We start from the raw sequence: 14,669 nt of genomic DNA on the forward strand, positions 1-14,669 counted from the left end.
GTTCAACTACAGTTGTCTCCATTTTCCCACCACTTCTTCCCCCTGCCACCCTCAATCCTACCCCTCTTTGGCTTTGTCATGGGTCCTTTATACATGTTCCTTGAAGGCCCTACCCCTCTTTACCTCATTATACTCCTCCCCCATCCCTTCTAGTTACTGTCAGTTTGTTCTTTTTTTTTTTTTTTTAGATTTTATTTATTTATTTTAGAGAGGGGGGAAGGGAAGGAGAAAGAGAGAGAGAAACATCAGTGTGTGGTTGCCTCTCACATGCCCTGCATTGGGGACCTGGCCTGCAGCCTAGGCATGTGCCCTGACTAGGAATCAAACCAGTGACCCTTTGGTTTGTAGATCCGTGCTCAGTCCACTGAGCTACACTAGCCAGGGCTCAGTTTGTTCTTTATTTCAATGTCTCTGGGCCACATTTTAAATTTTAGTTTTTTTTTTAAGTCTTCAAGTTATCTTCATAAATCTTAACATTCTATTTAAAAATCTAATTAATACATTTAAATAACCACTTTCAAAGGATAACTTTAACATTTGGTCAACTCACATAAACCAAACTTTGTTGAATGAATGCTTCCATTTATGACTTAAATTCTCTCAAAACTTCAATACGAAGTAAATTTTGATGTCTTCTATTGCCCAAACTGACCAATAAGCATAACTTCTTACACTACTCTTCTAAGGTCTAACACATTTAGTTTATAAATGTAAGATATGCCTCCTTTACTCCATAGGCAGTGATATATTTTTGCACTTCCTGTGTACATTTTGTCTGCTTCCCAGCTAAGCTGTGAAGTGTGGGGAGTGAAGGTAGGGCCAGTTCAGTTCTGTTAAGTAGTGACTGGCACTTAGAGAACGTTAAAGGCCAAGAAGGATCTGAATTGGAAAGGAAGGGCCAGAGAGAGTTTTCTAGACTGGAAGAAATACCAGCAAAGATTGTGGACAGTAATGGTGATATAAAGATTTTGTTACTATTGGCCAAGTCTTGCCCGTGATAATTTTATACACACTTTGTACACCCCCCCCCCCCCCACCGCAGGATATACAAGGGGCATTTATATTCTTAGGAGCTTGATGACTTTTTTGTTGTTGAAGACTTGGGATCAAAATACATAAAATTGTAATTTACATGTTTAATTAGCTCTCCATCAAGACACTGTCCAGACTGCACATCTGAAGTCCTTTCTATTTCTCATGCCATGTTCCTAGATTTTTCATTCTAGGCAGAGTATGCTACCAGTGGCTATTAAGTGTTTTAAAAAATTTTTCCTCCTTTATACTCCACCAACTATCTTACTCCACTGTCAGACAAAACAACTCACATTCATTTGATTCATCAAATATTAATTGAGCATGTACTATGTGCTGGCCAGTGTTCTAGCAGCACTTGGAATGCCTCAGATAACAAAAACAAAGAACACTGCCCCTGAGGATTTTACTTTATCTTCTAGCCTGAATGACAGACACAAATATGTAAGCAAATTATTTTAATAACAACAAAACAAAAATTAAAATGTCAAAAATGCAAATTACTTAGGATTTTAAGAGTTACTAAGGGCTTTGTAAGGGCTTTTTTTGGAAAAAAAAAATCGTAGAACTGGGAAAGAGAAATGGTGCCAAGTTTTCCACATCTGGAATTTTTAAAAGATGTGTAAAATTTATACTAAGAATATTTTTATGGGTCTTGTCTTACTGCTTTTTTCTGTCTTCTTCGGGACAGATTTCTCTTTCCTGCCTGGGAATTTGTACAGTAATGAATATAACTAGTATTTTCTGACATGCCTGCCACTACCAAGCACCTTTCACCGTCATCCTACCTATTTTTTTTTTTTTTTTTTTTTTTAAGATTTTATTTATTTATTTTTAGAGAGGGAAGGGAGGGAGGGAGGGAGAAAGAGAGAGAGAGAGAAACATCAATGTGCAGTTGCTGGGGGTTATGGCCTACAACCCAGGAATGTACCCTGGCTGGGAATCGAACCTGGGACACTTTGGTTCTCAGCCCGCACTCAATCCACTGAGCTACGCCAGCCAGGGCCCACCTAATCTTCATTACATCCGAAAAGACAAGCTCCCCTTTCCTTGAGCACAAACTAGAGATTTAGGCTAACTTGAACTGGTTATCAAACAAGATTGACAATCACTTCTCCTCGGACTCCTTTAAGCCAATGTGGTTGACATGTGCGTGTGTACCCGTAGATGAAACTATTGCCACCTGTCAGTCGCGTGATTCCCGCCCGCTCCCCGCCGCCCTCCTGCCCCGCCCAATACCCTAAGCCCGGAGGTCCCCAGCACTGAGGCCTCTGGGCGGGGCCTGGGAGGAAGGAGGCGGGGCCAGTGTCCTCCCGGGAGCAAGACTCAGGAGTGGTTTGTCCTACGCTGCCGACCGTAGAGGCTCTGAGTTGCCGCCCCTTTCCTGAGAGTGGTGGAGATTTGATCATGTGACAGTCGGGGGGCGGCCTTGGGTAGGTTGTGGGAAGCAGCAGGAGTTTGACAAAAACAAACCGCGACGCGGACGCCGCCGTAGGGTCTATGGCCGAGGCTGTGAGACCCGCTCGACGGCCCAAGGCCAAGGCCAGCCGGACTAAAGGCAAGGTGAGGCTACCTCTCCTCCCGCTCCGCTACCCTCCGAGGCCTAGGCCGGTGCTTTCTATCTCCCTTCCCTTCTCTTGGGCCTCTCCCACCGCATCTACCGATCCATCAAGCCCTCCGCGTCCTCTGCCCCTACCTCCCCTTATTTGATTCCACCACCGGTCGACTCCATCCGGCTCCTGTCTTCCTCGTCCACATTCCCCTGCCAGACTTTGTCAGGAGCCCATTGTTTCTTCTTTCTCAGACCCTGTTGGGTTTTTCCCTACTTGACTTTGCTTACCTGGGTCTGGATTCCTGCCGCGAAGCAGCTTTTCCCGCCCCAGCCTCTCTGTGACGGTCTTCTTTTTTCTTTTATAACCTGGGAACATTTCCAGTCCCTCTCACATATAAAGAGGGAAGGAGCCTGTCCTCCACTTGGAGAAGGTATCCTTGGGCAGAGCTTCATGGATAGCGACAGCCCGAAAGTAGACTGTAGTGATGGGCCTGTTCACTTTTAAAACTAAAGATGATGGTGGTGGTGCTGTTTATTTCTCGTTATCCGGTTGTTTAAGACGAGGGCACGAATGTCCAGAAGTTAAACCATGACGAGACTCACACATTAGGGATTTGAATTTTCTGCGTTTCGTGGTTTAAACTGATTTATGGTATTGGTGTGTTTTTAGGTTGATTTGTTGTGTTTTTAGGTGCAGACTGGGTTTTCATTTCGTTCCTATATTTTTTTCTGAGATGACATTTATTGTACAGGGAATGTACAGGTTAAATGCTACCCCTGGATGGCTGGACCTAGATAATTTTGGCTTCCCTGAAACTGAGTTTACATTAAGTAAGTTATTAGCATGGTATTATAAGTACAGAAAACTTCCATTTCTACAAATGGGTGATGTTCCAGTGCAGGTGTGATTTAAAAATGAGAACTAAATCTGATTTCCTCTTTGGGAAGAAGGCTTGAACAGGAGACTAGTGTTCAAAGGTACTATGTTTAATAAGTTGTCAATGACTTAGGAGGATCCCTTTCATTATGATGCCTTTTGAAAAATCTTTAGTGGATGGAGTTATGTACACCAGTGCTCACAGGTCTGTGAGTGTTACTCTTTGGAGAGAAAGCCCTTTTACTACCTAATTTCAGAAACACTTTTGAGAGGAATACTTTTGCATATAATTTGGCAAGAACTGTCAACACAGAGGGGGAAGAAAACAGCCATCAGGTCAGCCGTGCATCAGGCCCCCGAACCTAGAATACAGTAGTGTTTAACATGTACACATCAATCTGTAAAGAACAGAGTCTTAATTAATTTTTAATCTCTATTTTTAAAGAAATGAATGGTGAGATTAAAGCCTAGAGAAGTTAAATGATAAGCTGAAAGGCATGTAGTTAATGAGAAAAGCCAGAAATCTGAATTATCAATCCAGGTGCCAATAATTGTATTATATATTTATAGGTATCTTTCTATAGATGGAATGTTATAAATATCTAAAAACAGTCAGTTAAGAGGATTCTCAGTCCAGTTATTTTGTTGAGAACAGTTTCTAAAATAAATTTAAAATCTTAAAACTTTTAAACCCATCATGAAAACCCAATTGCTCATTTTATTGACAGCTTTCAGGCAACTCTTCTACACAAGCATAGGTTGATTTATTTATTTATTTTTGTCTGTTAAAATTTATGAAGAGGTGACCTGGCCATTGTGGTTCAGTTGGTTGGTCATTTTCCTGCAAACCAAAAGGTTGTCGGTTGGATACCCAGTTAGGGCACATGCCTGGGTTGTGGGTTCAGTCCCTGGTCAGGGTGCCTACAGAAGGCAACCAATTGACATTTCTCGCTTGCATCGATATTTCTCTCCCTCTCTCCCTTCCCCTCTCTGTAAAGTCAAAAATAAAATAAATTTATGAAGAGCCCTTCATTCTAGAAGAATTTAGTCAAGCCAGAAATTCTTGACATATACTTTTTCTCACCTGCCAAAGATAATCAGCCATTAAGTCTTACCAGTTGTATTTTTAAAATGTTCTCTCAATTCTGCCCATTTCTTCCATCTTAACTACTACAATCATTCTCCAAGGAGGATTTTTTGCCAAACTGGCCTCTTCAAGTGCATTCTTGCTGTCCATTCTCTAAACTAAAGCTGGATTGATATGGATTGATATTTTTAAAGACAAAATACTGATGACTGTCCTCAAAACCTTTCAAAGTTTTCCCATAGCCCAGAGGCTAGAGTCTATAAAGTTCTTAGCATGGACTCAGGCCCTCAGTGATCTGGCTTTTTCACCTTCGCCTAAGGTCTGTTCCCGCTGCCCCTCTCTCCTCCCAAATCCATCAGTACCACTCTCCATCATTGTGTCCCTCATTCCACTGGTAGTTGCTTTGGCAACATCTCTCTTCTCCCTTAAAACTGTGAACTCAGTGAGGAAGGGGCCTGCTGTTTGTGTTTGCTATGTTCCTGGTACTTTTCATAGCCTTTGTGGGCCCTTGATAATATTGGCTGGATGAAGGAATAAATGTTAGTATTGAAAAATATTTCCAAGCTTTGTCACTCAAGAATTTCCTCCTGTAAGATTCCTGAGTAGTATGAGAACACAAATGAAAAACAAAAAAAAGTTCACAGTACCAGCAAGGCCCTCAAACTTGTCAGTCTAGAAAATTAACTCTCTTAGTGCTGGCTGTGGTTTGGCATTGATTATAAAGTCCTACATCAATGAAACCTTTACCATCTGTGGTATAATTTGGCAGCTATTTACAGAGCCGTAAAATAGCTCCAAGGCTCAGTTCAGGAAGTGAGTAGTGTCATGTGTTACTGTCTTTGAATAGTTTACGCAGCTTCTGGATTTAGCCCAGCTGCTGGTCTACATTTTTCAGTGTTAATCATCTGGCAGATGACCTCACCTTGCCAGGTTGTGGTGATCGTCTGATACCTAACAGATAGTCCTAATAACATTTTCATTTAAAAATATCTTCTACTATACATACGCCCCACCTCAGAGGACCCAGACTTTATTGATCTTGTTAGATCTCTTGGTTTCTCCCTCCCATTTGGTTGTAGGCGGTAAGTTGGGGGTTGCTGTATATTATGTAGCTCCTTCTGTGCCTCCTAAGGTTCAGTCATGTGTTGAGGAAACACTCATTAATCACCTGTTATGTCCCAGAAGCTGTTCTAGGCATTTGGGAAATAATAGAGGGGGGAAAAATGCATGAAGAACCTGGCCTTAATGGAGCTTAAACTCTAGAGGGAGAAAACAAACAGTAAACCCTATAAAAAATAAATAAAATATATCATGTTAGAAGATGTAAGTGCTATAGAAACAAGAGAAGAGGATAAGGAGTTGGGGAATACTGGTGAGATACTGGATGGGTTGCAGTTTTAAATAGGTCGTTGAGGTGATGCTTGGTGAAGATAACATTTGCATAAAGACATGAAGGAGGTGAGGGAGTTAGCTCTGTGGATCTTGGGGGAGAACATTCCAGGCAGAAGAAGAGCTTGGACAGACGCCTTAGGGCAGTGGCATGTCTGTCCTAGGAACTGCTAGGAGGCGGTGCTGTTAGGGTGGGGTGAGTGAGGGAGAGTAGTTTGGATGAAGTCAGAAAGGTAACACAGGGCCAGGTCAGTGGCCATTGTAAGGACTTTTACTCGGAGCGGAGCGTGGAGTCCCCTCAGGGTTTTGAGCAGAGGAGCGACGTGATTGGAGTTATGTTTCCAAGGATCACTGTGTGTGCTTTGTTGAAAATAGGCTGTAAGTGGGCAAGAGTCAAAGCAGAGAGACCACCTAAGAGACCGTTGCGTTAACCCAGGCAAGAAGAGGTGGTGGTGGCTTGGACCAGAGGGATAGGAGCAAAGGTGATGAGAAGTGCTTGAAGTCGGGGGAGTTTCTTTCTTTCTTTCTTTCTTTTTTTTTTTTTTTAGAGAATTCTAATAAGTTTATTTGAACCAAACTGACGGCATATACTGGGGGGACAAGATCTCATATGCTCTCTGTATTCTGGGGAGTTTCTGAAGGTGCAGCCAGTAACTGCTGATGACCTGGAAGTGGGCTGTGGGAAAAAAACATTCAAGGATGACCCTGAGGGGGAGAAGGCTGTGGATGGAGCAGGTTTTTGAGGGGGCAGGTCAGATGTTCAGTTTTGGGTAGGCTAATTTTGTAATAAATGTCTGTTACACACTGGAGGGGAGCAGCGTTTGCCACCCCAGAATATGCCTCTTTGAGATACTGATTATTTTAGGCTGGTTGATTTTAAGAAACAGTAGACATGGGAAAAGCTCTGAAACCCAAGTAGAAGCTACACTTTATAAAAGGACTTTTATATTTGTAAGGAAAATCTCCATTTGTAAGGGTGTTTCCCTTACTGGAAAAGGAGGATATCAAAATCTCTAGAAAGTATTAAATAATTTCATGAAAGTATTCTATGGAACATTCAAAACTGGACCTTTGCCCTGATAGGTGTGGCTTAGCAGGTTGGGCATTGTCCTGCAAACCGAAAGGTCACTGGTTCAATTCCCCATCAGGGTACAGGCCTGGGCTGCAGGCCAGGCCCCAAGTTAGGAGCATGCAAGAAACAACTGATCAGTGTTTCTCTCCCTCTCCCTAAAATAAATTAAAAAAATATTTAAAATTGGACCTTCATCCTTGTAAAGAAGCAGCTCATCATTATTTTTAAAGGGGGAAAAGAGTTGTAATTTTTTTCTTAACTACAGTTCCAAGAGAAAGAACTGTAATTAGTGAATGGAAACTTCCCATTTGTTTTTCAGAATTTTTGAAAAAGATTTATTTTTGTTAGAAAGTGCTGATTGCTTTTAAAAAGGATGTATTTATGTGTGTGCACACATACAGAGAAACAAATAACCCAAAAGAGAAATGCTTGGAATTCCATCTCCCAAAGATAGCTGTTGGTCACAGTTTGTGGTGTGTTCTTTAGATTTTTTCCCAAACGTGCTGCAACACCTCAGGGCCCACGAACTGTCATGAATAGTTAAGTGTTCTTCTGTGTTTGTTAACAACTCTTCCATTTCTGTGTAATTTCTTGATTGTTTTTTCTCTCATAAAATTTTATGTTTTAAAATTGTTTTTTTTTGTTTTATATAAGGATTTTATTTATTTATTTTTAGAGAGGGAAGGGAAGGAGGGAGAGAGAGAGAGAGAGAAACATCAATGTGCGGTTGCTGGGGGTTATGGCCTGCAACCCAGGAATGTACCCTGGCTGGGAATCAAACCTGGGACACTTTGGTTCCCAGCCCGTGCTCAATCCACTGAGCTACACCAGCCAGGGCTAAAATTGGTTCTTTAACCTGTATGTAACTTATATGGAAATCAAAAATCAAGAAAAGTATTTTTCTTAATCTCCTGCCCATTTTTAGTTCTAAGATACATGTCTTTTTCTTAAATTGATTTGAAAGTATTAATTTTGGCACATGACTTGATGTGCATGGCATTCTGTTTTAATTTTATTTTGTGATCTGTACTGGTTATTATAAGTACAATATGTTCTATGTTTTTATCTGTTTTTAATTCAGATAGGCAGGTAATTGTAAGCTGTTTTTTTTTAATTTGAAATGAAATTTTGTGTTCTAAGTGTAATAATAGATTCAGATTTTGGCATGAAAGTTCAGTTTCCTCTTAATTCTTTGGATATTCCCTCTGTCTTCTGATGGGTGTATTAAATTTTTTTTTCTAAATGTTGCAGAACACATGGTAAGTATAAATAACTGTTGGATAATTTAATAATTTCTTCACTTTAGGATTCCTGTACCAAGAACAGAACTCAGCATGTAGTCGGCACTCCAGAAACACTTCTTAAACACAGTGTGAAAAATCAAAGGCAGAGCAGATCCACGGAGGCATAAGATACCTACCTGGCCTCAAGATGATGCCGGGCAGTGTCTGGGGAGGCCAAGGGAGGCCTCAGGCCGATCCAGGTCTTTGTCACAGAGCAAGAAGGAATTCAAGGGTGTGACAGAAAGATTTAGCAAAGCAGAGCAAATTTATTAATGCTATAGTGTTACCAACAAGTTTGGGTTTTTGTCTCCTGATATAAAAGAATTTAGACCAGGGACACTGATAGAAGCAAAGACAGAAGCTCTGCAGAGGGCAGGCACACGGAGATAGGGTGCCGGGTTTTGTGCTCCAAATGTGGGGCTTAGGGGGTTTTATGGCTTCGGGAGCACAAGTTGCTGGGGTTAACCAGTCAGGCAGTAGGTTAGGTTTTTCTTGTTCGGAACACTGATGTCTGGTACATGTCAGCGAAGCGAAGCATTGTGAGATTGTGCAGCACTTACTAAAGGATGCTGAAGCGACATTCTCAGCCAGAGCTTGTCTCTGGGGGTTGTGGCTTAGCTTTAGATCCGAAAAGCAAACTTAAAAGAAGTCAGGGTAGGTCCTGGACCATTGTTTGATAGCTGCCTGTTGATAACTGCCATAGTCCTGGCAGGGCTTAACCTGATGGAGCAACTTCAAGGGACATTTTATTTTACCTGTTTCAATAGCTCTCACTTGAGAAGTAAGAGCTGGCAACCTGATGGGGTCTGGGTGGAAGGTTTTCATTAAATGTGGGTGGGGGAGGTGGATAGGGTGGTCCTCTGCTTCTGATGCTGGTGGGCTTGGCCTGTCTCTCCTGTCCAGATAACAATTTCTTTTTGGTCCTCCCAATTATAGGAAACTGGGGAGGGAGCACAGGTGATCAGTGAAGGTCCCTTCTGTGATGTTATAGCAAAGATGGAGAAGGGGAAGGGTGGAGCTTGAGGCCTTTGTTCCTGTTTTAATTCTCCTGCCTTAAAGACACTTGTGGTGGGGTGGGGACAGAATGTAAAGGTAAATAATCATATGTGGTGGTACGTGACAAGGACCCCCTGGGAAGTACAGATGGCTGGAGTTCAGGGTTGGTGTGGTTGTGGGAAATTTTGCCTTGGATTTGCCTTGAACTGGATCACAACTAAGTTCACAGAGGCACTGAGTGCCAGAGTTAAGGGTCAGTCTTTTATCCGTGGGGAGCCATGGCTGTTTTCATGTTGTTCAGAGCAGTGTTTTATGGAGACCAGTCTTGAAATGATGTTTGGGATGAATTGGTGGTGGGGCAGAGGCGAGAGGCTTGGAGTCATTCAAGACCTGCTCCTCTGTTCTGTGCTTTAGAGAAGTGAAGCGAGCCACCGGGAGGTTGCCACAGCTCATGAGGCAATGACATTGGTGACAATTGCATAAAACCTCCTCACCTCCCTATACCTGTGTCCCCCAGAAGGTCTTTCCCTGACCAGGGCTCTGTGAGGGGGCAGGAGCAGGCCTTGGCCACCAGCTCAAAGGTTGGGCAACCTGCTGTTGTCCGTCCTTCCCTCCCTCCCTCTGGCCCTCTCTGATGGGCTAGGCTATTTTTCCAATGAAATCCTCAGCTTCCCTCTCCTTTCCCCCCAGCCTCTTCTCTGGGGCAACTCTATGTTAATTCTTCTTGGAACCTAACTTTCCTAACTGCACAGGTAGTTTTCTTTGGTTCCACTGTTGAAACTAAAAGAAGCATTGCGTTCTTCCCTCAGGGGTAATAAAAGTCTAAAGGCTTCTGTGTTCTTCCCTGGAGGGGCTTGAAGCTTTTAAAAATTCTTTAATTGATTATCTAACCCTATTTTCTGTTGCTATTATGGTTATGGTTATTCCCGGGAAGGTAGATCTGATGGAAGTGGGTGTGCAAGTTTGGGAGCAGCAGCTGGACACTTCATCTTACTTGGAGAGGGGGAGATTTTGAAATTGCAAGGGCAGTCCTGCAGCAGGGAGAGAGGAAGGGTGAGGTGGGGTTGGAGTGGGGCGAGAGGGCACACAGGGAGGTTAAAAACTGCAGAAGGGGCAGGTTGGACAGGAAGCCTGGGGTGCCTGAGGCTGGGAGGAGGTTGTTTGCCGTGCCCTCCATCATGTGGCCCGTCATGTGCCTGCTGCATCAGCTCTCTGTCTTCTAGTTAGCATGCAGCATCCCCAGAGCTGGGTTAGAGTTTTGGAGAAGAGAACTAAAGATTTTTTCCCTTTTTTTCCCCTGTTCGGGTCTCTGCTTGCTTGCTTTTCTTTATTTCTGAACTAAGTTTTTAGAATCTCTCGTGTTTGTTTTTAAGAGCTTTATTGAGCTATAATTCACACTCTGTACACTTCTCACTTGCTTAAATGTATAAGTGGTGTTTAGTATGATCACAGGATTGTGCAGCTTTCACCACAGTTGGGAACTGCCTCGCTGTTTTCCATAGTGACTTCTTCTCGTTGCAGTCCCTGGAGCCCTGCGTGAGGCTTCCAGCTTCTCTGCAGCCTTGCCACCACTTCCTATCTGGCTTGAAGTAGTCACCCTCGTGGTACCTCATTCTGATTCTGATTTGCATTTCTCTAATGGCTAATGATGTTGAGCATCTTGTTATGTGTTATTTGTATCTCTTCTTTGGAGAAACATCTGTTCGCTTCCTTTGTTTTTAAATTGACTTATTTATTTCTTAATTATTAAGTCGGAAGAGTTCTGTTAAAGACATTTAACCCAGTAAATTTGAAGACCTAATAGGCTTTATTAAGTGATTCATGAATCAGGTAATATCCCACCCATCTAGCAGCTAGAAGGGCCCTCTGAGGAGTTGAACACAATGGGAGGTTTTACAGACAGATGGAAAGTGGGACTGAAAAATTAAGAGAGGGTTGTTTCAGTCAAGGACACCTTCCCTTATGGGAGGGCTGGGGTCTTGCGGGGCAGTTTATCTCACTGTATTGATGGGGAAATTCCAGACTGACTGATTTAAAGTTCTCCCAGGGGAGGCTGAAACTGCAGTTAGGCTAGGTTTTAAGTTTTGGTTTGGTGATGTGGCTTAGCAGAAGCGACTCCATTTTTTATTGTTTCTTTTTTAAATAGTTTTTTTTTTTTTTCATTCTGGATCTAGGCCCCTTATAAGATTGAAACCAGAGGGCAACTGGGTCCCTGGCTCAAACTGCCTGTCACTGCTCAGCTTAAAAGCAGAGACAGGGACTGGATTGTAAGTGTGCTTTTATTAACGTCAGAGGTCAGCAATCTTAGAAGGTGCTGAGTAAAACCCTAACATCCACCTTACCTTGAGCTTTCAGAAGGAAGTTTATATAGGGGAATTGTAGGAATTTGGGAAGGGGAAACTCCTAGAGGGAGTGCAGACGGGGTGGGGGGGGCATCCCCCTCCTGCAAGGGAGAGGGAACTGAAAGGGAAATCTGCAGCTTCTTCCCAAGCTAGCCCCTTTGTTCCAGTGTTATCTTTCCATTTCATTAGAATTCCTCTTCCTCTCTTCCTGGGAGGCCCATGGTTTGTGACCAGGGAGGTTATATACTCTCTGGTCTGGTTAGGGAGGAGAGGTATAAACCATTTACTCTCGGATGTCCTGGGTTAGGGGAGGTGAGGTCTTGTGATTCTCTAGCTGGCTGTAAATTGCCCAAACTGTTTGGCTTTGTTTAATTTTCTTCTCAGTTTCCCCATTCCTCCTACTTAGAAGTTTTCCCAGATTCTTACTGCCCTGTCTCGGGATCACTGACTTGCAAACATTTTTCCCCATTCTGTGGAGTTGTCTTTTTACTTTCTTCATGGTTTCATTTTCAGCACAACATTTTTTAATTTTTATAAAGTTCAGTTTATCGATGCTCTGGAGTATGGCAGCTTAGCACTTTATTTTATACATTACAGTCAAAGGAGGAGACCCAAGGGGGTTCCGTTACATACATTGGTGATAGAGTAGAGAGACTGGAGCTGGAAGTGGGGGGCCACTGGGACTGGATAAAAGGTAAAATGATAGACCCTTCTTTTACATGGGTGGGTAAAGTATAGTTAACAGTCAACAATTAACATGATAACAAGAACACTAAGGGGATTGGTGCTTTCAGCTCTGGTATATTTTGTGCCCAAGAGGTTCCGAAAAAGGTAAGTTACCTTGACATTCCCAAAGGTATGTTATCATAGATGTAAAAAGAGGACACATAGGCTCAGTCGAAGTAAAGATTGACCTTGTTAGGAAAAATATCAGCCTAGCATGTTACCACCCACCATGAACTGCTGTTACTTAGAAAGGTTTTAATTTCTGACAATCTTTGTGGTTACTTTAGGTCGCTGAGCTTGTCAGGTTAATATGTGGCCCCTTTTCTTCTGCACAGGTAGGGGTTCAGTTTCATTTGAACATCAGTTTTTTGGTGCCATGTTTTCCCCGTTGAATTGTCTTGGTGTTCTTGAAAAATTGCCTCTAAGGGGAAGGGCTTATTTCTGGACTCTCAATTCTGCTCCGTCTGCCTCTTTGTCTAGTATGTGCTAGAACCACACATGCCAGCACCACACGCTCGTTGTTACTGCAGCGATACGATTGTAGTAGGTTTTCAAATTGAAAAAACCATCGTAAACTGTGAGTTCTCCAACTTTGCTTTTCTTTTAAAAGACTGTTTTGTCTATTCTGAGTCCCATGAGTTTTCTTATCATCTTGTCATTTTCTGTAAAAGAAAAAAAAAGGCAGCTTAGATTTTGATAGGGATTGTATTGAATTTGTACTGTGTTGCCAATTTTGAGGAGCCTTGTCATCTGAATAATGTGACCTGATCCATGAACAGGGGTGTCTTTACTTTTACTAAGTCTTTCGTTTCTTTTAATGTTTTGTCATTTTTGCTTTATACTTCTTTTGTTAAATTTATCCCTAGGTATTTTTTTCTTTTTGTGCTCTTGTAAATGATAGTGTTTTCTTAATTTTATTTCCTAATCATTCAATTTGCTCACTAAAATTTGGCTGCAGCCCTGAGCAGTAGTAGCACACCAACGTTTCTGTCACAGTGGTAACCTTTGGTGTTTCCTGGTTTTCTCTGGGACCTCCCATGTTGAGAATCCTGTTTATCTTAGCAAGTGTGCTCTAAACATCACTGTAGTATCATTGGGCCTACTTTTTCATTTTCTTACGAACACTCACATAATGCTTTCCTTTTACTCACGATTTTAGGCAGTTTGGCATACTGTCTGTGGGAATTGTGTGGCCGATCTCTGAATGTGATACAGGTCACAAGTGTGGAGTAGAGTAATTTTGGAGGGGCACATTGTTCCTTGAATCACTGCCATTTGCAAATGTTTGGTGGCTATATTCATTTCCAGCAGACTGGCTTAATTCCATTTAAAAAATATTAATCCTCCCTAATTTTAGGTACATATAAATGCTCAACCTCTTTGGCTAATGTCAGCTGTGTTTTTACTGAACATTTGCTGGACAGCATAATCCAAAATCACCAGTAACGTGTAACTGTCATATTTACCTTAAAAAAATTCCATAGTTGGAAAAGTATTGAGTGATTTTAGTAATTTTTTAAGTTTATTTGAATGTAACAATTTTTAAAGTAATCTTTTCATAATTTTTAAAATCCAGCTTATTTCCTATATATCTAGTTTATATTAATGCCCCAAACGTATGTGTAAAATTTTTGTTTACTTTATTCACTTTAGGGAGAGAGAAGAAAAGGGATGGGCAGAGAGAGAGGGGGAAACACTGATTTGTTGTTTTCCCTAGTTATGCGTTCACTGATTGATTCTTGTGTGTGTCCAGCTTGCGGGGATCGAGCCCTCAAACGTGGCACATTGGACGATGTTCTAACTAACTGCGCCACCCAGCCAGGGCTTATTTTATTTTTTGATGGTTAACTTTTTTTTTGTATTTTGTTTTTTTGGGGGGGGCATAATTTTGGATTCCTTAGTCTTTTATGACCACAACACTTAAGTGATTTTGTAGACAGTTCCTTAATTGGGGCCTTTCCTGTGGTGTCCTCTTGTAGTTAGAACGAGGTCATGCACTGTGGGACAGGATGCCGGAGAGGCAGTAGGCCTTCCCGGAGTCATGCGGGGTTGCAGTGCTGGTGGTGCTAGCTTTGAACGCTTGGTTAAGGTAGGGCGTGCCGAGATTTCCCACTGAAACTTTCTATTTTTCCCTTTGTAATTATTGAATATTTAGAAGATATTTAGAAATGTTTAGAAGATATTTAGAGATGTTTAAAAGATATTTAGTTAAATATTCAGAGTATTTAGAGACTATGCAAATGATTCTGTTTTTACTTGAATTTTTATTTACCCAATTCAGCATCAGTCTTGCATGTGGGGGTTTTATAATGG

General features: G+C 41.9%; 1 protein-coding gene across 2 annotated transcripts in view; it reads left to right on the forward strand.

The window, feature by feature from the left end:
* Positions 1 to 2,445: 2,445 nt before the first annotated feature.
* The window catches only part of EPG5 (ectopic P-granules autophagy protein 5 homolog), a 94,068-nt gene continuing 81,844 nt past the window's right edge, over positions 2,446 to 14,669 (forward strand). For both annotated transcript variants that reach the window (XM_028523996.2, XM_036009094.1), the window contains exon 1: positions 2,446 to 2,595. In XM_028523996.2, coding sequence (XP_028379797.1) covers positions 2,533 to 2,595 — 63 coding nt within the window. In that variant the 5' untranslated portion in view covers positions 2,446 to 2,532. The remainder of the gene's footprint in view (positions 2,596 to 14,669) is intronic.

The sequence above is a fragment of the Phyllostomus discolor genome, chromosome 9, assembly GCF_004126475.2.
Source record: "Phyllostomus discolor isolate MPI-MPIP mPhyDis1 chromosome 9, mPhyDis1.pri.v3, whole genome shotgun sequence".
Taxonomy (NCBI): Eukaryota; Metazoa; Chordata; class Mammalia; order Chiroptera; family Phyllostomidae; genus Phyllostomus; species Phyllostomus discolor.